The sequence below is a fragment of the Callorhinus ursinus genome, unplaced genomic scaffold (genome assembly GCF_003265705.2).
Source record: "Callorhinus ursinus isolate GAN/ISIS: 27379988/994484 unplaced genomic scaffold, GSC_fseal_2.0 scaffold57, whole genome shotgun sequence".
NCBI classification, from domain to species: Eukaryota; Metazoa; Chordata; class Mammalia; order Carnivora; family Otariidae; genus Callorhinus; species Callorhinus ursinus.
The window spans coordinates 7452159-7478262 of NW_027397119.1; the positions used below are offsets into that span (position 1 = coordinate 7452159).

The 26104-nt window shown below is 48.8% G+C and overlaps 1 protein-coding gene across 19 annotated transcripts in view; it reads right to left on the reverse strand.

The window, feature by feature from the left end:
• Window positions 1–26104, reverse strand: part of PIK3C2B (phosphatidylinositol-4-phosphate 3-kinase catalytic subunit type 2 beta) — an 88974-nt gene that overhangs the window by 15417 nt on the left and 47453 nt on the right. For 16 of the 19 annotated variants that reach the window (XR_012375851.1, XR_012375845.1, XR_012375847.1 and 13 more), the window contains 13 exons: window positions 25649–25741; window positions 24708–24837; window positions 23349–23485; window positions 19262–19431; window positions 18619–18775; window positions 18168–18277; window positions 17060–17261; window positions 16524–16648; window positions 15142–15259; window positions 13363–13444; window positions 12842–12948; window positions 11278–11406; window positions 10576–10760 (listed from right to left, as the gene is read on the reverse strand). Coding sequence is in view for 5 of the 19 variants with exons in the window: in XM_073884630.1 (XP_073740731.1) it covers window positions 10576–10760; window positions 11278–11406; window positions 12842–12948; window positions 13363–13444; window positions 15142–15259; window positions 16524–16648; window positions 17060–17261; window positions 18168–18277; window positions 18619–18775; window positions 19262–19431; window positions 23349–23485; window positions 24708–24837; window positions 25649–25741 (1745 nt within the window). In the remaining 14 variants the exon portion in view is untranslated. Of the gene's footprint in view, window positions 1–3738; window positions 4232–8675; window positions 10761–11277; window positions 11407–12841; window positions 12949–13362; window positions 13445–15141; window positions 15260–16523; window positions 16649–17059; window positions 17262–18167; window positions 18278–18618; window positions 18776–19261; window positions 19432–23348; window positions 23486–24707; window positions 24838–25648; window positions 25742–26104 lie in introns of those variants that run through there. The other 3 variants (XM_073884627.1, XM_025855090.2, XR_012375857.1) reach the window with 3 other exon arrangements.

Sequence of the window (26104 nt, forward strand, 5' to 3'; positions counted from 1 at the left end):
CTGGTGGTCTCCTAGGAGACCGCCGCGCCTCGGCGTCCCCCGCCCCGCTCCGCCCTCTGGGCGAAAGGGGAAGTTACCAGATAACACAAGAATTCCCGGAAGCCCTTTTAAGGGCCTAATACACGCCCAAGTGTAGACACTTATCTTTGACTTGCAGATATCGGGGTTCCTGTATTGTTGAGTGCTAAGTAGATCATCCGCAGGAGATCTTAGTATAATAGGAATTGGCAATACTGTGTAAATACATGCCTGGTGTTAAGACACTAATAATTTGGAGTGAATAATAAGAGACAAAACCTTAAGTGAAAAATGAGTCATTCGTAGGCATTCCTGCCCCTTCGGTTTTCGGGTTTCTAAATCACTAGCTTTGCCTAGGACCTAGCTTTCAGTATCTGACCCACATACATCCACGAAAATGTGAACTCCTGTTTCTCAGGTGGCGTCCCTATTAGACTCTCCCCTTTCAGTGGGGCAAACCGAAGTCTCAGAGGAGGAAAGAAACGTAGCCCTCAGAACTGTTGACTCCTGTGCTTCTGAGTAGGCAACACATTCAAGTCCTATTTGTATCCTGAGACCCCAGAACCGCAGGATACAGCCGACAAAGAGGGACGCACAGACCATTATACTTTGAAAAAATTTTGTCTGATAATTTTAATTGCTATATTTGATTCTATGTTGTGAGTTGGTCTTAACTCATTTATTTCTACTAAAAGTTTTTCACTGACACCTCTGAAGTCAAATATCTATTGCAGAGGGAATGTGGCAGTCTGTTGCACTTAGGGACGGCAGAAAGATCTTTCTGGAGCCAGGAGGAAGGCAACTGCTCTTCCTGCTTCATTGGGACTGTTCAAAGAACAGCTACTTCCTTCTAGGAATCTGAGATGTCCTCAATCTCTATGGTTTACCCCTTGTTATCTTATTCATCTCTCTGGAAATATCTCATTTTCAATAATAAGAACTTCAGAAAAACATATTAATAGGAGCCAGCTTAATAAAAGAGATCCAACCATGCAAATTAAGTACTTGAAGCCTCAGTTTCTTGGTTGTCAAGTGAGGCTAATAGTTCCTCTTTCAACATGTTGGTGAGAGAACTAATTCTATTTTTTTTTTAAGATTTTATTTATTTATTCATGAGAGACAGAGAGAGAGAGAGAGAGGCAGAGGGAGAAGCAGGCTCCCAAGGAGCAGGGAGCCCGATGCGGGACTCGATCCCAGGACCCTGGGATCATGACCTGAGCCGAAGGCAGATGTTTAACTATCTGAGCCACCCAGGCACCCGAGAACTAATTCTAATACCTAGATCTAGTAGGGCATAAACATCAGCTAATGTCTGTTATTTATTGGCTAACAATTGTTTCCTGTTGCCCACACAATAAAGGCTCCATACAGCCTGTCCACCTACTATACTTTATCAGCCTTCTCTTCCTAACGTCCCTTACTGAGTGTTAATACTCTAGAACATTGACGTGTTTCCTGCCTTTACTCATGTGGTTTCTCAGCCAAGAAAGCCCTCTTCCTCCCTGTTATGCAAGTACTCATGCTTCAAGGTGCATCTCAAATGTCAACTCCTTCTTGAAGTCTTTGCCCACCTTCCCAGTCAGAATTCTATTATTAGATACTATGTGAGCACTTAACAGGCTACACTATGTATACCTGTAAATGTTCTTACCTGCTGGTCTCAGCTCCCTTTTTTTTTTTTAAGATTTTATTTATTTTTTGACAGAGACAGCGAGAGAGGGAACACAAGCAGGGGGAGTGGGAGAGGGAGAAGCAGGCTTCCCGAGGAGCAGGGAGCCCGATGGAGGGCTCGATCCCAGGACCCTGAAATCATGACCTGAGCCGAAGGCAGACGCCTAACAACTGAGCCACCCAGGTGCCCCCTGGTCTCAGCTCCTTAAGGGCTGTATACCAACACCTAGCCCAGTGGGTCCCAAAATATGATCTGGGCACCCCTGGGGATCCCATTTTAAGACCCTTTCAGGGGGCCCTCAAAGCCAAAAAAATGTTCATAATAATACAAAGCTGTTATTTTCCTTTTTAACTCTCACTTTCTCCTGAGTGTACAGTGGACGTGTATCTTCTAGAGGACAAGTGGTAAGTGATCTGGCAACAGGTGGAATGCAAAAACAGGAGATTGGAGTTGTCCTCTATTAAAAGCCAGATATTAAAGACACTTGGGGGAAAAAAGGTCACTTTTTTTTAAAGATTTTATTTATTTATTAGAGAGAGAGAGGATGAGAGAGAGCACAAGAGGGAAGAGGGTCAGAGGGAGAAGCAGACTCCCTGCTGAGCAGGGAGCCCGATGTGGGACTCGATTCCAGGACTCCAGGATCATGACCTGAGCCGAAGGCAGTCGCTTAACCAACTGAGCCACCCAGGCGCCCAAAAGGTCACTCTTTTGCTACAATTTTTGGTTTTGAAAAATAATTTTTCATTAAAAGTGTTGTGTTAAAAAAAAAAAAGTGTTGTGGGGGCGCCTGGGTGGCTCAGTCGTTAAATGTCTGCCTTCAGCTCAGGTCATGATCCCAGGACCCTGGGATCGAGGCCCGCATCAGGCTCCCTGCTCCACGGGGACCCTGCTTCTCCCTCTCCCACTCCCCCTGCTTGTGTTCCCTCTCTCGCTGTGTCTCTCTCTGTCAAATAAATAAATAAAATCTTTGAAAAAATAAAAATAAAAATAAAAATTCCTCAGCTTTGAGTTCTTAAACAGTAACTTTTTAAAAAAGATTTTATTTATTTATTTGAGAGAGAGAGAGAGAGAATGAGAGAGAGAACACGAGAGGGGGGAGGGTCAGAGGGAGAAGCAGACTCCCCGCCGAGCAGGGAGCCCGATGTGGGGCTTGATCCTGGGACTCCAGGATCATGACCTGAGCTGAAGGCAGTCGCTTAACCAACTGAGCCACCCAGGCGCCCTTAAATAGTAACTCTTGATAGATATAATGCTCATAAACAAAAGCTCCTTGGGGTCTTCAGTAATTTTTAAGAGTGTAAAAGGGGGGCGCCTGGGTGGCTCAGTTGGTTAAGCGACTGCCTTCGGCTCAGGTCATGATCCTGGAGTCCCGGGATCGAGTCCCACATCGGGCTCCCTACTCAGCGGGGAGTCTGCTTCTCCCTCTGACCCTCTCCCCTCTCATGCTCTCTATCTCATTCTCTCTCTCAAATAAATAAATAAAATCTTAAAAAAAAAAAAAAAGAGTGTAAAAGGGATCCTGAGACCAAACAGTTTAGGAACCCCGGACCTAACATGTTGACTGGCACATAATAGGTGACCTATAATGTTTGTTGAATGAATGGAAGCATATTCACAATTTAAAATAACAACATCTTCCTTATGGCTAAGCCTTTTGCTTTCTACTCTCAACTTTGTCATTAACACCACATTCCCCCGAAAAGCATTTCTTAAAGCTTTCTTGAATGAGCCTCCCCTTCCCCATCTAGTCATTGAATACATAATTTTATTTTCCTCACCTTGGAAGTTGTTCTAAAGGGGGAAAAAAACCCCACAATCATAAAGTATCAAATACCATAGGGATACGTGACTTTGTCCAATCAGTCCCAACAGGAAAATAAAGTGTAAACTAGCCTCCTCAAGCCTGCTATCAAGTAGAAGGCAGACGGAGGGTAGCTCTGGACACAGAGATAGCAAGGTGTTGCCATGGCCACAGGCGTGCTGGTGAAGACAAGAAGTCCTTGGACTGGTAAGCTGACTGGCACTTTGGCAAAAGAGAAGATTTAAACCTCAGTTAAGTACATTTATTTTAAAAAGATTTTGCGGGCCCAACATAAAGGGTATATTGCTTTTGACTTCATTTTTCTGAGCTGGTGCCACCTCCAAAATCTTATTTCTAAGTATCCCACACTTTGGGTGGCTACCACCTCCCATCTTTGCAACACACTGCCCTGGTTATCAGCCCCCAGAAACCCTCCTTCACTTCCCTGCTCCCCCAGCGTGAATTCCGTGGTCCCCTTGCAAAGACGCTTCACACCCTTGCTCTTCTCCGGCAAAATTCCAACCCTAGTTAAACCCAACTACCCACTTACTCTGAGTCTACACACTTGCGGCCAGTCATTGTGGAAACACTCAACCGTGCCGACTGACTGGCTTCATATTTGTGATCCCAAATTTCATCAGTGCCAGCCACTCCTACAGCACTTGACAGTTCCACTGTAGCTTCGTTTCTCCCACACTCAGATGGTTTCACAATGCCTGTTCTTCCAATTTCCAGCATTCCTGTAAACACACATTCTCAGCTTAGGATCACACCTCATACTTAATTGGGAAACCAGCTACAACTGGACATCAACCACCTCATCTTTCCATCACTAAATCCGCCAATCTACCTGCATTTGGACCCACTACCCCTGCCTTCAATCCCATGACAAGAAGAGCAGCCTTCTGGATCCCGTCCTTTCGTGGCTACCAAAGGAATTCTGGCCTCCCTTAGCCCCTTTCCTGTAACATGTAATTTCCTCTCTCGAGCTTCTAAACACTCGCATGCAGGTTAGTATCACCCATCTTAAAAGTTAAAAAAACCTGGGGCACCTGGATGGCACAATCGGTTAAATGTGCGACTCTCGGTTTCGGCTCAGATCGTGATGTCAGGGTATTGAGATCAAGCCCTCTGTCAGGTTCCGTTCTCAATGTGGAGTCTGCTTGGGACTTTCTCTCTCTCTCTCTCCCTTTGCCCCTCCCCCCTGCTCTCTCTCTCTCTCTCTCTCTCTCTCTCTCAAATAAATCTTGTTTTATTTTTATTTTTTTTAAGATTTTATTTATTTTTTTGATGGAGAGAGACACAGCGAGAGAGGGAACACAAGCAGGGGGAGTGGGGGAGGGAGAAGCAGGCGTCCCGCGGAGCAGGGAGCCCTACGCGGGGCTCCATCCCAGGACCCTGGGATCATGACCCGAGCCGAAGGCAGACGCTTAACGACTGAGCCTCCCAGGCACCCCTAAAATAAATCTTTAACAAAAAATAAAAATTTAAAAAATTTTTAAAAACTCTCCCAGATTCGCGCCCCTGCACGTTTCTGTACCATTACAGCAAAGTTTCTCAAGAGTCATCTATGGTCATGGTCTCCACTTTCTCAGCACCTATTCTCTCTTCAGCTGCCTCCAGTGTAAACTTTGTCCCCACTACTCATTCAGACAGCCCTCCTGGGGCACCTGGCTGGCCCCGTGGGTGGGGCATCAGACTCTTGATCTCAGGGTCGTTGAGTTCAAGCCCCACCCTGGGCATGGAGCCTATTTAAGAAAACAACAACAACAAACAACCCTTATCAAGATCGCCAAGAACAGTTTACCAAGTCCAATCCTCTGACTGTGAGGGGTTGAACTGTGTCCTCCTAAAAGATGGCGAAGTCCTAATCCCCCAGGACTTCTGAACATGACCTTATTTGGAAACAGGGTCTTCACAAGTTGAGGTCATTAGGGTGGGTCCAATCTGGTATGATTATGTCCTTATACAAAGGACAGACACACATGCATGACACACATGCACATGCAGGGAGGACACCGTGTAACATGAAGGCAGAGATTGGGGTGATGCACCTACAAGTCAAGAAATGTGAACCGTTTCCAGCAAACTACTAGAAGGTAGAAGAGGCATGGAACAGATTCATTCTCCCTCTCAACCCTCAGAAGGCACCGACTCTGCTTGATCGTGGCCTTCCAGCCTCCGGACCTGTGAGCAAATTAAATTGTTGCTTACTTCACCCAGCCTACGGTGCTTTGTACGGCAGCCCTAGGATATGGACAGTACTTTTCTTTGGGCTCTCGTGATGGCACTCCCTTGGTTTCCCTACAATTCCAGGGGCTCCTCTTCTTCCTCCTCTGAATGTTGGCCTGTATCAGAGCTCAGTCCACCCACGTGTTTTTTTCTAGCCTAACCTAGGTAATCTCAACCCCATGCGGATGATATCCATATCTAAACTCCAGGCTGACCTCTCCCAGGAGCTTCAGATTCCATTCTCTGGCTTCTCCACGTGGATGTCCACATATCTCAAACTGATCATGATCAAAACAAAACTCTTTAAATAATAATTTTATTTACTTATTAGGTAGGCTCCATGTCCAGTGTGGGGCTTGAACTCACGACCCCGAGATCTTGCAAGTGTCATTGGCTCTACCAACTGAGCCAGCCAGGTGCCCAAAACAAAATTCTTGATTCAGCTCCACCAAGCCCATCCTCCCAGTGCTCCCTCAATGGCTGCCCCCAGTCCTCCTCATCCAGTTGCCAAGACCCTAAACTTAGAGTCACCCTCACTTCCTCTTTCCCTCAACTCCACATCGAATCCATCAGCAAATCCATCGGCTCTACCTTAAAATTCATTAATTCTCTCCAGAATTGAACCACTTCTCACCACCCCCCATAACCTCCCTGCCCTGTCATTTCCCTCCTAGCCTTCTGCAAGAGCCTTCTCTGCTGCTTCCATTCTTGCTTCAAACAGCCAGAATGACCTTTTATTATTTTATAAAGGTTTTTTTTTTTTGAGAGTGTGTACGTAGGGGTGGGAGTGAGGAGGGAAGGGGGAGAGGGGGAGGGAGAGGGACAAGCAGACTCCAAACCGAGTGCAGAGTCTGACGTGGGGCTTGATCCCACAACCCTGAGATCATGACCTGAGCTGAAACCAAGAGTTAGATACTTAACCGCTTAACCACTTAACCCACTGAGCCACCCAGGCACCCCAGGGCACCATTTTTAAAGTGTGGTCTTTCTACCACAATCAGAATGACCTTTTAAAAATGTAAATTGGAGCGCTACAGTCCCTTTCTCAAAATCTTCCAACGGTAGTCCCATCACACTAAGAAGAAAATCTGGTGTTCTGTGAGTTCAAGTCTCTCCTTGTGAAGCCCCCTCTGGCTGCCTGGCCCCTCCCCTTCGCTGCCTCATCCGGAGACTCCGCGCTGTAATTCTTTGTTCCCGGGCCTCCCTCCCTAGCTGGACAGGGAGTTCCTTGATGACGGGATCCACATCTTTGTCATTTTCGTGGCCACACTGCCTGACCGCCCAGCCTGACCCAGAGAACGCCCTTAGTGTGGTCTGTTGAACAGAACCCTCAGACACAGTCCAGTCACCAAAATTACCTCCCAACTTAAGAATGCTGCCTCATAATTCTTAATCTCAGGAAACAAACTGAGGGTTGCTGGAGTGGTGGGGGTGGGAGGGATGGGGTGGCTGGGTGATAGACATTGGGGAGGGTATGTGCTACGGTGAGCGCTGTGAATTGTGCAAGACTGATGAACCACAGACCTGTACTTCTGAAACAAATAATGCAACATATGTTAAGAAAAAAGAAAAAGAAGAAGATAGCAGGAGGGGAAGAATGAAGGGGAGTAAGTCGGATGGGGAGACAAACCATGAAAGATGGACTCTGAAAAACAAACAGGGTTCTAGAGGGGAGGGGGGTGGGGGATGGGTTAGCCTGGTGATGGGTATTAAAGAGGGCACGTTCTGCGTGGAGCACTGGGTGTTATGCACAAACAATGAATCATGGAACACTACATCAAGAACTAATGATATAATGTATGGTGATTAACATAACAATAAAAAATTAAAACAAAATGCTGCCTCATTTTTGACCTTTCAAGTCCAATCTAATCTTTGCTCCCAAATCCCAGCCAGTCAGGTTATTTCATTTTTGGCATCTCTTCTTTTCCCTGAGCACCCCCTCTTCCTCTACTCCCAGCTCCCATCCCCGCCCCTTCAGGGTGGTTCAGATTTCTGCCTCATTTGGCCAAGAAATTTCCTCAACTAAGACTCTTGCCGGATTCAAGTTCTAACTTTTAAAAGGTCCACTGGGATTTGCCCAGAAGTGCAGTGACATCTCAAAAACCACTTGGAAACCCAGCAAGATAGGTAACACTTCCTACTCTTTACTACTGGAAGTCCCTTGGAAGCCCCACAGAATTTCCCAGGGTGAAACAGGACACCCCACTGCAGAGTTTTGAAAACTTCTGGGTGAGATGCTTGAACAAGGGTCACATGGCCTCCTTTTTCCATTTGGTGAGTTCCACGTTCTGGGCTACGGCTCTGCTCTCATGACTTCACAGTTGTAAGGCACCTCAGAGGTTCAGTTTCCTCTTTTATAAAATGTGGTTGGTTAAATACCACTAGGCGGTAGACTTCTTAAATGCAGATTATCTTGATTTACCTTTGTAACCCTCAGCCTGGTACATGGCCCAGGGCCCGGTGCACAACTCCATGAGCTGTATTCTTTGTGAATGGAAGCATGTCACAAGGTAGCACTGGTAAACACAGTAAACCTTTGTTGACAGAATGAATGAATGAGCCATATGGGCTTCTCATGCTGGTTGTAATGGAAAAGTGACATCACCTACATATAAAACACTCTGAAAACTAACAAATAATATACCAACTTAAGGGACTGTATTTACCTGAGGTTGCCCCAGGCTTGGTGTCAATCCTAGATTCAAATTCCAGGCCCAAGGCCTACTGGCTGTGTCCTTAGGCCACTAACTTAATCTCTCTGAGCTTGTTTCCTCATCGGTGAAATGGGGACACTACTGCTCACCGATCGAGTTGTTCTGAGGCTAGATTTGGCAGGGCACCAGTGCAGCTGAAAGGCACCATTTGTAAGACCACCAACCTGGGTGAAACTATTTCACCTTGTACACCAGCTGTTTTCATCGAAACATCAACCAATCTTGAAAATGCTAGTTTTTGTTTTTCTCAAGTGTCATTTATTAGAAAATACAATTCCAGAGAAAGTAGCAGACACAAGGATGTCTGGGAAGTGGGTACAGTACACAGACCTCTTTACGTCAGGGGCACAGAAGGTCAAAATAAAATGAGCTACGGGCAAAGAGCCAGTAACACAACTATGGTCCGTTCATCTGGAGAAGTTCCATCCCTGTCCCCACCTCCCCCACCCCCTTCCCCACAGTGGCTACTTGATCCTTGACATTTTGAACCTAAAAGAAAAGTTTAGGTTTCCTTGCTACCCTGTGGCTTCAGTGAATGGAGCTTCTTTCTCCAGTGAGGGAATGAGTCAGCCAAGGGGGGGATTTCTGATCCTTGGAGCTGAGAAGGAAGCTGGGGAGAGGCACAGTTGAGAGTTTCCTCGATTACCTCCGTGCCCCCCTCATGGGGTACATCCAGCCAAGTCTGCTTTAAAAAGTTCCTATCAATTTCGAAGTCTCTCCCTCTTTTTCCAAGGAATACAACCCTCTGGAGTAAAGCGCAAGAGTGAATTTGAAGTCCATCTGGTAGGGAATAAAGAGTCTAAGAGCTAAGAGCCCCGGTCTCTCCCTCCCAGCTCAGCTCCAGGGGATCAACCACGCCCTCCACTCCAGCCTCCTCGAAACCAAAGAACATCACTGGAATCCCCCACCCCAGGCCCCTTTCCTCCACTTAGGGCATCCCTTTGGCTCCAGACTAAATAGGTTTATGGCCCCACAGAATGAGGGAAATTCTTAAAAAAAAAAAAAAAAAAAGTGTGACAGAAATGGAGTTTGGGGAAAGCAGCACACAAAAAGGAGAGGTGTGGTGGGTTGATGGGACACCCCCCCCCCCCGGCATCTGCGGCCGAGAGGCCCCTGCCCAGGGCCGGGACACCCTTGGGTGGAAGCAAATCAAAGCTGAAGCAGCACTTTATCCCACCGGAGAAAAAGGAAGGGAGAGAGACCTATGGAGGAGCACCCCCAGCGTATCTGCGGGTACCAGACGGTCCCCAGGGGGGCCGTGAGAATGGAGGGGTAGAAGACAGTATTCAGGGCAAGTCCTAGCAAAGTAGGGGAAGATGAGATGAAAAACTCCCCCTGAGAGAGCCCAGGTCCCTGAATACAGGTCCTCTGAGAGCCCCATTCGGAAGGCCCTTCCTTACACACGTAGGTAGCACATCGCTCTCCTTTGGAGGCAAAATCAGAAAGGCCCCGCACAGGCCTCAGTCCAGCACACCCGCCCTCCCCACCCCTCCCTGACCTGCCTTCAGAGAGGGAGGGCTCTAACCGAGGACCCACTGGGCCCCTCCCCAAGTAAGTCCTATAGATAGAAAAACAAAAACGAAAAACAGAGAAGCAAACAAACAAAAACCTAAGGAAAAGTCCAATAAGAACCTTAATCATACAAAAAGTCCAAATAGTCTTCCTCTCTTGCCTTCCGAGGCATATGTGAAGTCCCTTCGCATGAGGCTTCCTGTCCAGTCAGGACAACATTACTATTTCATTTTTTAAAAATAAAAATAAACATAATCCACCCACCCTCCCCGCAAATGCTACTTCATACAGCCCACCCCACTCACCCCAAACCAGGCATTGCTCCCTTGACACAAGGTAAACTTAAAACTTTGCTGCCACCTCACAGCCTCCAAGGGGCTGCTCATCACAACGAACCCAAATTGACTTGGCAGAGGAGGGGACAGCAGAGAGCATCTTACTCTCCCTACCTCCTGTCACAGAGGCCCGATCCGCCCGGACAGAGGGGAGGCCCACCGAGGGCCCTGCCCCTTCGCAAGGAAAGGGCCCCTGGGGCAGGGGATGAGTCCTCTCCCTTGGCTCCCCCAGCAGCCTGGGGTCCTGGGCGGGGGAGGGGGGAAAGGGGAGGGCTCTGCTGGGCTCACAAGGTCTCGTGACTTCGAGATCCCAGTGCGAACCAGCCAGTCTTCTCCTGGGCCAGGTCCAGCTCTCGCAGACGGATGTGCACCTCCCCGAGGAGAACGTTCTCCCAGAATCCTTGCTCACTCAGCACACTCAGCTGCAGCTCCCGCTGCTGCAGGTCTCCCTTGGGGATCCCATCATACACCAGCTGCAAGCGCAGAGATTGGGAAGAGAGGGAACACAGAAGAGGGAGACGCTTAGGGCCATGGGGGTTTCATCTGGCCGAGGCTGAGACCACTGAGCTCCCCAACCAGAGTTCGAGGGGATAGAGAAGGCACCTGGAACCCGAGAAAAGCTTTAAAGAACTTCGTTCTTCGCTGAGGGGTCAGGCAGGTTAGGGCTTTGTACTGGGCCCACCGCTCATTATCGGCAAAGGACTCCTCCCCCTGCCCCCCCACCCCCACGGGACAGGGCCCAGGCCACGCCCCAGCTGTGGAATCCCAACCCTCAGGGTCAGCAAACTTGTTTACGGGAAGGGCCAGATAGGAAATACTTTAGGCTTTTGAGGCCATAGGGTCTGATCTATGTCAGGAGTATGCCATCCTGCCGCTGCCACATGACGGTACGTAAATGGATGGGTGGGGCCACATTCCAACATCACTTGACTTCCACAAACAGGTGTAGTCAGCTAACCCCAGCCCCTCTCCAGGGCATGCCTCACACACCATCTCATTGTACGTGGGGTTGCAGGTTTTCCGGGCCACTTTGGTTTTCTTCTTAGTGGTTTTCTGAGGGTCAGGGAGGAGGTAAATCTTGACGTAGGGATCCGGGTCATTCCCATCCTGGAGCAGTTGCTACAAAGGGAATGGAAATTTTTTTTAAATAAAAAAAAAAAAGATTCCTAGGTCTGTGTCTTTTATCACCATTCCTGTGATCACCACCCCCCACCCAGCCAGAGACTCTTAGCCCCCACACCTGGCTTCTTTTGGGGCACAGGCATGTACATCCCAGCTCACTCCATTCTGACAGAAACCTGTCCCATGACAATATGAGGTGTCCTACTAAAACATCAACCTGGTAGCCTATTATACCCAGTCTATACTTTTCATACAAATGCTCGGCCATGCCATCCCTTGGTCTGTTTTGACCGAGCCATCACGTCTCTAGATATCTTCCTGCCTGGCCCAATGTCTTTGTCTAGTTTGTCATTTGATCCAAGTAACCCCCAGGAGGTGGAAGATGAGTCACACAGATTAAGTGGCTTGCTGAAGGCCAGCCAATTAGGGCTTCATCCAGCCTGATCCTTTTAAAACTTAAATGAGGGGGTGCCTGGGTGGCTCAGTTGTTAAGCGTCTGCCTTCGGCTCAGGTCATGATCCCAGAGTCCTGGCATCGAGCCCGCATCGGGTTCCCTGCTCCATGGGAAGCCTGCTTCTCCCTCTCCTGCTTCCCCTGCTTGTGTTCCCTCTCTCGCTGTGTCTCTCTCTGTCAAATAAATAAATAAAATCTTTAAAAAATAAATAATAAAAATAAAACTTAAATTAGATTTTGTCATGCCTCTGCTCAAAAACCCTCCCATGGTACCCATCGCACTCAGGGTAAAAGCCTGACTGACTGTGGGACCCGGGCTCCATTCCGCTGCGCTCTCTCCAACCCCATCATCCACTCTTCACCCCTTTGTTCCGCAGCCTTCAGCCGCAATGACCCCCTGCGCTTCCCAACACACCCCAGGCAGGCTCCTGACTCAGGGCTTGTGGATTTAACCACTCCCTCTGCCTGGAACAAGCCTCACCTCCTTCCAGCTGTGCTCGAATATCTCCTCATCAAGGAGGGCTTCCCTGACCACTCTTTATACAACTGCCATGACTTCGCTCCATCCCAGCATCCGTCCTCTGCTTTATTGCTTACCAGAGCACTTAGCACTATCTGTTCAGTGCTCTGCATGCACTCTTTCATTTAACCCCCCCCCCCCAACTCTACCAGGCAGATACCAACACTATCTCCATTTTAATAAGGCTCAGAGTAAGGGCGCCTGGGTGGCTCCACTAGTTAAGCATCTCCCTTCGGCTCAGGTCATGATCCCAGGGTCCCGGGACTGAGCCCCGTGTCGGGCTCCCTGCCTCTCCTTCTGTCCCTCCCCCACACCCCCCACTGCTTGTGCTGTCTCTCTCTCTCAAATAAATAAAATCCTTTAAAAAAAAAAAAAGGCTCAGAGTAATTAGGCTACTCGCCAAAGTTGGACAAGTACAAGAAAGATAGAGAACCAAATGAAGACTGTGCGTATACTTACCAAGCCCCGAATATGCATCACCATAATGAAGAGTTTATTGTTTTTGTAGGAGATGGACAGCTTCACCTCCCCGCCCACCTTCCCGACAGGCCGGGCCCATGAGCCGTCTACAGGGACAAAGAACGCAAGAAAGGTCATGAGGCCAGTTTTGTCCCCATCTGGTGCCAGGCAGATGTTTCTGGTTTCTTCTCCCCACCCTCCACCCCCATATTTTCATGTTGGTCTCCTGATACCCCACGGGGGAACTGCCAGTTGATTCTGTGCACGTGATTTAGGACTGGGTGGAGATGGTCTGTCCAATGTGTGTGTATAAGCACCAACTGAATATCCTGTCCGTGGGAAGCCTGTGTGAGGAGCCATGGGCCCCCCAGCCCGAGTGGGAAACCAGATCCTCTAGCCAGGAAGCAAAGGAACAGAGACAAGTCAAGGGAAGAGAACTGGGAGGGGGTGGGGGCAGGAGAAAACTACCCCGGGAATGGTTCAGAGAGGTTGGCAGGAATGTGACAGAAAAGACAGTATACCTGAGGACTTAGGAGCTGCACTGGTGCCCGCAGCCTTCTCATCTCGGGGCAGGGGGTGAAAGAAGGTGTACACCAAATCACACTGCAATGGAATCAGAGACAGAGTCATTCTTCAATAAGACAACGGCCCCATTAAAAAAAAAAAAAAAAAAAACGAAAGGGACTATTCCAGATTAAGAGAGTCCTATGAAATGGAACCACCAAATGTAGTATGTACTTCTTGTTTGGATCATGGCTCAAATCAACCAACTGTAAAAAGAATTCGGGGGAGGACAGGGAAACTTTGAACATGGACCGTGTATTGGATGATATAATGATACTGTAGTTATAGAAGAATTTATTTTTCAGAGTTGCATAGAGACTATTTAGGGACATGTCGAATGTCATGATGTCTGTGATTGACTTTAAAATACTTCATACAAAAATAAGCAAATACGGCAAAACATTAACTGTTTAGGTGATGGACATATAGGCACACATTATACTGTTTCTCTGGCTTTTTCGTATGTTTGAAAGTTCTCATATTAACAAGTTTTTTAAAAGGAAAAAAAAAAAACCTAGGTCGTCACATCAGGTCAAAAAGCAGTCTGTTCTTCTCTGCCATGCCCTCCCCCATGGACACACACAGACCTCTCAAGCAGAGAAGTACCTGACCCAGCCCTGGACAGAGACCATGAATTCTACTCTTCTTTTTTTTTTTTTTTTTTTTTTTTTTTTAAATGTGGTTTCTTCTTCCAACACATCAGTTACTATTGCAATGTTTACCCTAAACTGTATTTCTTTTTTTTTTTTAAAGATTTTATTTATTTGACAGAGAGAGACACAGTGAGAGAGGGAACACAAGCAGGAGGAGTGGGAGAGGGAGAAGCAGGCCTCCCGCGGAGCAGGGAGCCCGATGCGGGGCTCGATCCCAGGACCCCGGGATCATGACCTGAGCTGAAGGCAGACGCTTAACGACTGAGCCACCCAGGTGCCCCTGAATTCTACTCTTCTTGAGAATGTTTCCTAACTGTGTCAGGGAAAACAAAAACTAAAATGTGAAAATACCTACCCTAACATTAATAGTGGGGGGAAAAATGGACATAATCTCTCTCTCAAGAAACAAATGGTTAAGGAGATTTTGGGATTGCAAGTCAAAGTATTAATCTGGTACAGATATTTAAAGTTGTGCTCTAAGAGTAATACTGAAGCTATGACCAGTATAAAATGGTAAGAGTCACATTTGCATATAGATAAATAGGAAGGAAAGATGGAAATGGGATGAGATGATCTGGGAGGGGACCTCCTGATGACTGTATTTGTTTTTATGCCCATTGTACCCCCAAATTGTAATACCAATTGTTTAAAAAAAAAAACAACACAACAACTTGGTAAATAAACACACTCAGCCTGCTCAGAAAACTCCTTTTCCTCAAGAACCCCTTCCTTCCCAAGGTTCTGATCACTCCTAGCACTCTGGGATGGCTTCTGATACGTAAATGTCTCTCCTCTCTCCCTGCTGCCGGTGGCATGCTTTCATTACATTTAAAGGCATGACCTGAGAGGCGGGAGCCAAGACCCTCCTCCCCTCTTCTTTCTTTCACCCCCCCTTCCCCTTCCTCCTTCCTTCCCCCTCTTATTCCCCCTCTTATTCCCCCTCCCCCTCCCCCTCCTCCTCCTCCGCAGAGTCAGACCCAAAGAGTCAAGTCCCGTCCTTGACCGCCAGGGGGCTCGCCCCCTCCCCGCTTCCCCCACATCCCCCCACCCCAGCGCCCCCCGAACAGAGGAGAACCCACCCACCTCGGCCACCTCGGGGGCTTCGTGGGTCAAGTGCCGGATGTAGCGGTTTAACTCCTCCCTCCGCCGCTCGGCCACCGCCTCCCCCCGGGAGCGTCCAATCACGAAGCGACTAGGGAAGCTGGCGAAGCAGGCGGGCCGTGGGAATGCAGGAGAGGCAAGAAGGGGAAAGAAAATGAAGAGGCGGCAGGCTTTTGTCACGTTTCATTTGCGTTTTCAGCGACCTGACTCACATTTCTCACCAGCCGGCCCCATTCCTCCCACGGCTCCCCGGGGCTGCGCCAACGACACACTCGGGCAGCATTTCACGCAGCAGTCCCAGGAACCCCAGACAAGAAAGCCGAGCTGTTGGGCAGTGCTAGGGCTCCCCCAGAAGTGCCTCGGGGCTCTGGAGGAGCCCGCAGTCTTTCCCATCAGGGTAAAAAGTTCACTTGAAAATTCCTTTTTTTTTTTTTTTAAAGCAATTGCTGTTTTGTTTTTTTTTAAAGATTTTATTTATTTATTTGAGAGAAAGAATGAGAGAGAGAGCTCATGAGAGGGGGTAGGGTCAGAGGGAGAAGCAGACTCCCTGCCGAGCAGGGAGCCCGATGCGGGACTCGGTCCTGGGACTCCAGGATCATGACCTGAGCCGAAGGCAGTCGCTTAACCGACTGAGCCACCCAGGCGCCCGAAAATTCCTTTTTAAAAATGTGTGATGACACACACAGGAGATAAAATTTACCATCACAACCATTACAGTTCAATGGCATTAGATAGACCGTATTGTGCGACCATCACCACCAACCATTTCCAGAACTCTTTCATCTTGCACAACTAAAACTCTGTACTCATTAAACACCCTATTCCACCCTCCTTCCCTCCCTCCAAGCCCTGGCGACCACCATTCTGGTTTTGGTCTCCAGGAATCTGACTACTCTAGAGACTCATAAAAGTGGAATATTACACAGTATTTGTCTTTTTGCGATTGGCTTATTTCACGGAGCATAATGTCCTCAAGTTTCATCCATGCTGTGTCAGAATTTCCTTCTTTTTAAGTCTTACTAATATTCCATTATATGTATATGCCAAATTTTGTTTATCTATTTATCTTCTACTCTTCAAAAGATAAGAAACTTTAAAACATCTTCAGATCCAGTTAGTCCTCTGCCTTTCGCCCCAGTTTTCTCTCCCGGCAGGTGGACCCAAGGCTCATTTTCAACGTTGGACTGAGAGAGTCAGGAGATCCTGGCCAGCAGGGGGCGCACGTGTTACCACCCTCATTGCCAGGCCAAGAAAACCAAGCAAATCTTGGAAAGGGTAGTTTTAGGATCCTGCGATCCTGCCGGCCCCCTATCCCTTCTCCCTCCCCAGGATCCCCCTGTGCGAAGAGGAAAGGGGGCAGCTACCTGGGCAGTTGGGAAGAAGGGAAGAGCAGCCGTAGCTTATTGTGTAATTCCTGGAACTCCTCAAACGTCCGTTGGATGTAAGTGGCCTCATGAGTGTTCTCTCGCATCACCTTTATTACATAAACCTGCAAAGGTCCAAGTCTTAGAGAATACCTGCCAAACCCCGTGCACTGAATGAAGGGAGTGGGTGAGGGAACAGAAGAGGGAAGGGGTGTGTGCATGCGTGTGCTGGGGGGGTCCACTTTCCAGAAGGAAAAGTGCAAAAGTGTCTCCAAAGGAGAAGATGAGACAGATGTACATTTGTCCTGCACATGTTTCATAGGACCCCTGACCCAGACGGAACAACCATGCAGTTCAGCCCCGATTCTAGCAGCCCCCTCGGGCAGGGGAGAGGCTCAGTCTGTGACTGCACTGCACGGAGCTTGGGATGCTCACAACTCCAGTGCCCACTGTGCGGATGTGAAGAGAAAGTCAGAACCGCAATATGCTGGGGGCGGTGGGGAGCAAGACAGGGTCAGATCGGAGAAAACACTTACGTAGCCCTTGTTGGGGTGGAAAGTCTTCTCGTGGCGGCAGAGGAAAACATCACTGATGCGGCCAGAGCTCTTGAGTGTGTGTGTTCGGGGGGCAAAGGAAAGGGTCAGCCGGTCGTCTGAGCCTGTGAACTTCATCTGAGCCAGGTTGTGGATGAAAAAATTGAGCTTTGTGGCTACACTGCCCAGGCTGGACTCAATCAACCTGTTGGTGCAGGAGGATGGGAAGAAAAGGATGTAACCACGGACCCAAGTCCCCACTGCCTGGACAGAGCGATCTCCATGAGTATCCCCGGACTCCTGAGCCTGACACTCAGCTCAGATACAATCATTTTCCCTGCGTAATACCCTAATAGAATGCTTGACTGGCACACAATTATCTACATGCAATTTATTCATGTGAATCCTGGGGTCTTATCTCCCCTCGCTGCCCTCCTGAACCAAAGACAGTTAAACCAAGGTAGGAATTAGGGATTCCACCATAGGGTCAGCATGAAAATGTCTACATACAGGAGACCTCCAGTGCAGTGGAATCTTACCAAGCACCGTTCAGTCTAGAGATTTCAGATCAAAAGGGAGGTTCTATGTGAGACCAACAGAGAAAATTTAGTTCGCCAAGTTCCAAAAAGAGTGCATGATAAAACTGAGGCATCGCCTACACGAACAGAACTGTAGACATGAGTGCAGAGATACTTCCTTGCTTCCATACCGTGTGCCTAACAACACTGCCAAGTATGGGAAGATGGAACCATGGAAGACCATGTTTTGGTAAGTGCAAGGGTTCTGATCCAGAGAGCTGAGGACTAAGAAAACTCCATGTTTGTCCCATAAACGAAGTCTTTGACCAAGACCTGGCAAGAACGTAAGAGATTGCTATGGCTCCATCCACAAAGGTGAGCACCAAAGTACAGACAGAGAACGGAGTCGGGGAAGTCCAGTGATTTCCCTAAGTCAGAGGCGAAGTTAGGACAACAGCCACGTGTCAACTGTAGGCTCTGCCATCCGAGCTATGCCTTCCCCGTGTCCCTAGCTCCACTCCTCCCCATCGGGCAGCCTGGAAATGAAGGACTCGGGGTGGGGGGGGAGCACTGTTTTGTGCAAGGGGTGTTACCTGGTGAAGTAGGTAGTAGCATTGGCTTCTGTGTCCTGAGGCCTTAGAGCATCATAAACATATTTGAGGTCCTCCAGGTCTGAGAGCTCGGGGATCCCACAGGACAACATCTAGAAGGAAAGCAAAGATGGAGAGAGGGCACCTGTAAAACCAGACATTCTTGCTCCTTCCCCCTAGAAGGCCAGATTTTCTACAGCTAGGCTCCCTAACCCTCCTAGGGGGTGGCAGACGGATGCTGTGGACGGTGGCTAGAAGGCCACAGGAAGGGAGGGGCTGGGGCGGGAAGTCAGACACCGCACAGACACCACTGTTCCCAGTAGTCTGGGCCCTGCCTTTATCTGGACCTCAGAGAAGCACATCTCCAGAAATCCTTTGAAGCAAGACAGGGGCGTCTTAAAGATGGTGCCAGATGATAAGAAGGAGGGGTTCAGAAAGGGATGGAGCTCCTCACCAGGCCCAGGAGGTTGAGGAAGAGGTGGGTGTGCTTGCGAATGAGGTTGTAGGCTTGGCAGCAAAGGTCAACAAAATCATGGAAGCGGCTGGAAGGCTTGTCACCCCCGTTGATGACATACGCCATATCCGAGGTGAAGACAAAGGGGGCACGGTCCCTGGGCCGAGGGGAACATACAGGTAGAAAGTCAGCATGGAGGAGGAAGCCCCCCACCTTGTGGGGTACATCAGAGAATGCCCCTCATCACCTGTGGGAACCTGGAGAGATGGGGCTCTCCCTAACTGTTCCCTTTTGCTTTTCCTACCTTAATCTCAAAAGATCCCCAGAGACGTCCTTCATAGATTCCTTGTCTGTGTGCTACCAATATTTTTTTCCTGGATAGGTAACGATTCCCTTTTGCTGTGGTTTGGGCTCATTTCCCCTTGCTCAGGCCTCAGCAGGGAGGAAGAAGAGCTGGTCCCCACCTTCTTCTGTGAGGCCCTGCAACTACTTGACCTCTTTCTCAGGCTTCGATTCTCCAAAGCTGCTCAGCCCAGGGGCTCAAGTGCAGCCCACTTCCATGAGAGGCTTGTGTTCAGCCCAGAGCCACTTCTACGGACCTCCCTGCCCTCCACATGCAGCCTGGCTTCAGGAGACCACTTACCGCTTGATGTTGCCGAACATCTGAGCATGGCCCAGGAAGCGGCCAAAGTCTATGTGGAACATGTGGCCAGTGGTCTTCAGCATGATATTGTCATTGTGCCGGTCACAGATGCCCAGGACATACGTGGCCACGCAGCAGCCAGCACAGGAGTAGATGAAGTTCTCCACAGCCTGGGGCGGGGAGCAGGGGGAGGCAGGCAGATGGGAGGAGAGGACAGAAAGCTGGCTCCGAGGGACTCCAAGGGCCACGGCCAGCCTCAATCCAGCCAACCCTGCTCTCATGCACACCCCCACGCACACAGACACCTCTCTCCTGTCTCACGGGCTGTAAGGAGGTGGAAGGCTGGTGTGTGTATCTCCACCACTTTATCTGCCATTCATCATCCTCTGCACCTTTCCTTCTTCTAGGAAAACTGATTGGAAAGACTGAACTTATCTGGGAGCCCTGACTTGAGCAGCCCTGACTGAAGAGACCTTAATAGACAGGAAGACGGATGTTTACCACGTTCCCAAACAGTTGTGACTGGTTCAATTAAAGCACAGCCCTGAGGCTGCCGACTTCTGGGTCTCTTCCTGACCCTGCTCAGAATTCTCCGGGCTTCTCCCTGCCCCGTAGACACCTTCCATTCCCAGGGTTCTTGGTAGCAGCTAAATGCTAATCTAATCAAAGCCACTTCACTCCAAAGAAGAGCTGAGGCAGTTCAACACTCCTAGGAGGGTTTTACACTTGAAAATCAGACATCTCTAGCTGGTAAACTGTGTGAGAGATATTTTTAAGTATAAAACAGGAGGGAGGGGTGGCTAAGATCCACCTTATTTCATCTGGTCAACATCTGTCCCCTTCTCTGTCTCTCTGAGAAGTACAAATAATGGAATTAGCAAATGGATACCTTTTACCCTCTGAATCCTCTTTGTGAGGTTTATAGAATTTCTTAAGAATTGAAGAAAGACTCATCAGCAGAGGGCAAAAACTGGCACACAGCTGACAAGGAATGTTCAGACACAGACTTGAGAATGAGAGAAAGCTTCCCGGAGAATGTGTGCTCTCCCTGCCTCTCTCTGCAAATTTCCCCCCCTCCTTCAGGGCCGGGAGTCCCAGGCCCTTCCAGCTCCCACAGACTCCTCCCCCATTGAGCCCCAACAGCCCCACTGCCACTGGCATTCATCCAGCACTCACTCTTTTCTCTCCCCAGGGTCTAGGGGTCTTATCTCCCAGCAGCTTCTTGACCATCCACAAGGCCTATTTCAAAACTAGCCACATGGAACCCCCTGCCCAGTCACTTGTCTAATTAAGCCAGGTGGCGAGTCCACAGGAAGCTAAGAACAGAACGTCTACAAAAGAAATCACAGAATGCACCTTCTGGAAGGAAAGGACTATTTCCCAGACAGAGAAATAGATGAATGAAGAGAAACCACTCAGTCAGGAGTACAACCCAGTAGGAGAACTTCCCAGTCTTGACCTTCATCTCCATCAGCTTGTCTTCTGCCATAGATGTTCTTTCTACCTGAAGTGTATCCTTTCTCTTTTCTTCCTTTCTTCCTTTCTTTTCTTCCTTCCTTCCTTCCTAAGATTTTATTTTGAAGTAAGCTCTACACCCAATGTGGGGCTCGAACTCACAACCCCAAGGATCAAGAGTTGCACGCTCTACCGACTGAGCGAGCCAGGGGCCCCTACCTGGAATGCATCCTATCTTGACTCACAAAAGAGCTGTATGGCTGTGGGTAAATGACTCGTCTCATCACCTAAGTTACGTGGAGTGTTGTTAGCTGCAGGAAGTCTCGCCAGACCAAGGGAGCTCTCCTGATTTAAGGGGTTTTCACTTGAAGGATGTGGGCAACTCTCTTTGCTCAGGAAGTGGCCAGAAGACAAATGGTTCTAGTTCCTTCCTCCTGGAAGTCAGTGGAAGAAACTACCAGCACTGTTCTAGTAGAAAGCCGGGAAGAGCTGACAGGCTGCGTTTGGAAGACTGATATTAAACACAAGGACAAAAAAAAAAAAAATAAAATAAACACAAGGACACAGAGTGAATTTCTCTGTGCATTCTTGTCCTGCATCCTTCTATCATATTTATTATAACTTTCTATTACATTGGCCGGAAGATGTTGTAAGTCCAGCACCAAGCACAGTGCCTCTGTGTGGTGGCCATTTAATACCTGAGGAATACATGTTAGTGGGGTCGAGGGTCTTGTGATTGACAATATACAGAGGGTAGGTTTTGAGGGATGGGGAAGGGAACACCTGGTTTTCCAGGCAGAAGGAACACGATCATCTAAAGGTATCGGGGAAATAGAAGGAGCCTCCTAGGCTGGGGCATAAGTTATCATAAGAGGGGAGCTGCAGGGGATGGGACTGCAGGGGTAGGCCGGGCTGGATTCCAACAGGCTTTGTGTGCAACGCCATGGATGTTGGACCTGTGTTTTAGGACATAGGGAGCCTTTGAAGAACCTAGAGTAAAGGAGTGACATGAGCGGTTTATACTTTATTTAGAAAACAACCTCTGACTTCAAGCAGAGGATGGCAACAGAAGGAAAAGCATTCTAGACAGCACATAGCTGAAAGGAATAGAAAGGAGAGGACTGCTGTGAGAGATGCTGGGGGAGGAGAATCAACAGGGCTTGGTACAGCAGAGGTGAGCCAGAAGGAAGCGTCAGGAAGACTCACGGCTCTGCCCTGGGTGACGAGATAGAGACTCACACTATTTACTAACAGGAAACACACAAAAAAGCAGGCTTCAAGAAAACGAGATGGAAAGATTGGGTTTGCCTGTACTGAGTTTGAGGTATGCATGAAGTTCAAGTACAGACACCCAGTAAGCAGATGGCTCAGAGCATACAGCTCAAGGGAGGGAGGAAGGAATGGCTTTGGAAGATGTCAGCAAACGGGTGGTACTTAAAGTAATAAGAGCTGATGAGCAGGCACGAGAATTCAAAGAGAGTACAGCAGGCCAGGAATGAAATCCTGGGGAATGGAACATTTAAGGCCATCTAGGATCATCTAATTACATGTTCACTAAACAAACATTCTGATTATAATTCGGCTGTCCATACAGGTTTTCCCTCCGGGATAAAATGCACTGATCAATATACCTTAGTATCGGGTCCCCTTAGAAGTTAAATTATATAAATGGGCATTTTGGCTTATAGCCCATCTCTTATGAGTTGGTTATTAGGACTGGCTCCCCTCCCCCAAACTCAATAAACACAGACTAGCACCACGAAACCGTGGACCAGCCATGCACCACAGCAGGCCACCAAAGCCCTACCACCTAAGAATGCTCCTCCTAAGGACCAGGCCAACCTCCTTTTCTATGACCTCTGTCTCCTCTCCAGCCTTAATCCTGGCTTCTGCTTATTTATAGCCTTGCCTCAAACCAGCTCCATAACTGGGAACAACTGAGTGGATCCTAATTCACATCGTGAAAAGAGGGGTTGGATAAAAATGATCTCTAAAGACGATGAACTCTGAAAAACAAACCGAGGGTTCTAGAGGGGAGGGGGGGTGGGGGGATGGGTTAGCCTGGTGATGGGTATTAAAGAGGGCACATTCTGCGTGGAGCACTGGGTGTTATGCACAAACAATGAATCATGGAACACTACATCAAAAAATAATGATGTAATGTATGGTGATTAACATAACAATAAAAAATTAAAAAAAAATTATCTCTAAAGTCTCCTCCAACTAACTCTTGTTCTACAAAGTGCCACTGAAGCCCTCTGAGGGCACAGGACGAACTGAACAGGAGCCACCATTAGGAGAGATCCAGGCAGTTTCTCAAAAGTTGGCCCCCCTCCTGCTCCCAAAGCTCAATCTGCGGGGGTAGGGGGTAGGGGGTAGGGGGTAGGGGGTTGGGGGTGGGGCTCAACGAAGGTTTCCCAGCTGGACACCAGGGGTTTTTCTCAGTCCCCTTACCACAGTCATTTGACCCGAACCCTAACTATGGGGAGACACCTGTCAGCCCAGCGTGTTTCTTCCCTCCCGACACAGCTGAGCTGTCTCCTCTGCGCACGCGCAGGCCTTGCGCTCACACAGCCATGTGCCAGAGTCAGCCCCACCCCGCCCCCAGCCTCGCCCCCACCCCCAATCCTACCTTCTCATACTCGTCCTCCCCGGGGTTGTGTTTCTGCAGCCAGTCTGCCAGGGGCCGGTCCTTGAAGGAACCAGTCACCCCGTGCTCCACCTGGATCTTGCGCAGCGTCTCGGCATTGGGGATCATTTCCACCATCCCTATGAGAGGAGGCATGGGTGTGGTGCTCCTGGGCAGGGCCAAGGGGGCTACGGGGAGACAACTAGGGAGGTCTGCTGGATGCTTCCCTATAAATGAAGCCCTAGGCTATTTGGACAAAATCTGATAATCAGGGGAAAAGGGTAGTAGGAGAAAGAATACCATTCCCAAGCCTCACATTCCACGCTGGGACATTGGGGCTCTTTGGTCTTCCTAGTTCATTACTGCTGTTCCTTCTTTCTGACTTTTACTACTGGAATTTTCAGACATACGTGTGTGTGAACAAGGTTTATGAATAATTATTCATATATATGTATGAATATTTTTTTAAAGATTTTATTGACTTATTTGACAGAGAGAGAGAGAGAGGAGAGGGAGGGAGAAGCAGGCTCCCTGCTGAGCAGGGAGCCCCATGTGGGGCTCAGTCCCAGGACGCTGGGATCATGACCTGAGCCGAAGGCAGATGCTTGACCCACTGAGCCACCCAGGTGCCCCTGTATGAACAATTTATACACACACACACACACACACACACACACACACACACACACACACGAATAAAGAGAATGGGATCGTGAACTCACACATAACTGTCACCCAGTTTCAAAAATTATCATTTTGCTGATCTAGTTTTACCTATTTTACTCAGCCAACCCTGTTTTTTCCCTCCTTACTGGAGTATCTTTTTTTTTTTTTTTTTTAAGTAAACTCTGAGCCCAACGTGGGGCTTGAACTCACAACCCTGAGCTTAAGAGTCACAAGCTCTACCAACTAAGCAAGCCAGGCACCCTCTTACAAATCCCAGACATGTCATTTCACTCATAAATATTTCAAGTACAACTAACAAGGACATAACCACCAGATCATTGCACCCCAAAAATGAACATTCATTCTTTAACCCAGTCTATACTTACATTTCCCCCTATTATCTCAAAATATACCTTTTCACAGTTGGCTGGTTTGAATTAGGACCCAAAGTCTACATGACATGTCTGGTGGTTATGTCACCAAGTCTGTTTTACTTTATTCCAGTTCCTCTCTCTCTGCCCTACCTTCCTTTTTTTAATGCCCTTCCACGGCTTCTATTGAAATAACCTTGCCAGTTTCGTTTTTCTGGAAAAGTACAGAACTCATGCTGGGGAAGGGGAGAAGGGCAGTAAGCAAAGGGGTGCCCTCCACACCAGCTGCCTGCTCACAGTCCCCCCCCCCCCCTGCCCCACCGACCTCTCCCCCGGCCAGTGGAGAAGCAGCGGAAAATGACCATGCGCATGTCCAGCCCCTCTTGGACCCAGATCTTGCTCATGATGCGAATCATTTGCAGGGTTAGCATGTCCTGGCGAAGGTCGTCCCCACACTGGATGAAGAAAGTGAACAGAGCTCATCTCCATTGCCTCCCCTGGCCCCCAGATGCTCCAAGAGAGCCACCGTGGCCCAAAGAATGACAGGGGACTGCCCAGTTTTCCCACCTCCCATCTCCGCTCACACCAGGTCACAGGACCAGAGGTGGGCCAGCCATCACATTTGCCCCTGCGGTGTTCTGGTTCTTTCTTCAACCCCACATCCCCATCTGCACTGAATTTAGATTCCTGATCGTCAAGACTCTTTATTTAAAACTTGAGTGTTTATACCTTGGATTTGGAACTGACGCACAGCCAATATATACATTACACAGTGGCATCCATGCATCTCCTCTCCCCCGCTGGATTACATGCTCTCAGACTACGGTTTACTTCTCAGAATCATGCACGTCTTGCATCAGTTAGGATGGACCTCAGGGTTCACCTAGTCCAATCTGCACCTGTTCTCTTAATTTCCTCTTCAACACTGCTGCCATGCGGCCATTCAGCCTCTGCTTGAATACCCTGGGGTACAAGCAGATCGCCACTGTATCTATTCACTGTTGGGATAGCTCTGCCTCCTAGAAAGCACTCTATCCCAAGAGTGAATGCCTCGCTACACCTGCCAACATTCTGTTCCTAGACCGCTGGGGCCACGGAGAATTAGTCTCTTTCCTTGGTCACCTGATCATCTTTCACATGTGCAAATGGTAGCACAGAGTAATAGCAAGAGACCTGCCCTGGGGCTGCCCCTGCCACCCTTCGACCCCCTCCTCCCCTCCCCTCTACCACCTTCATCATCACACCAGGCTTGTGAAGTGTCCTCACCTTGAAGATGACACGGATGTTCTCGCCCAGTGGATCCACATTTTGGAAGGACAGCTTGAGAGGGACAGCGTTGGAGTTGAAGTAGGAACAGTCCTGCCACGGGAGGGAGGGTAGTGACAAGGGTCAGGAAGGAAAATGGCCTCTGCACCATGGGTCAAGCTGCTGCCGCTGGTCCACCTGCTCGTAGTTTCTGCCAGATTCCTCAGGAGCCCACGCTCCTTCCTTCCCCCAGGCCAGTCTGTTACAGCCTTGGCTCCGGGGCCTGTTCTCATGCCTTCGGTGCCTTTGGCATACAACCTACTAGGATAGGACTCCCACCGACACCTCAGTCTACTCCTCTGTAAAATGGGGATTCCAACAGTACCAACTTCGTAAGAGCTGTGAGTGTAAGATGCAATGACTGGCATCAAGCACTCAGAACAGTGCGGCACAGAGGTGGCGCTCGGTGGTGACAGA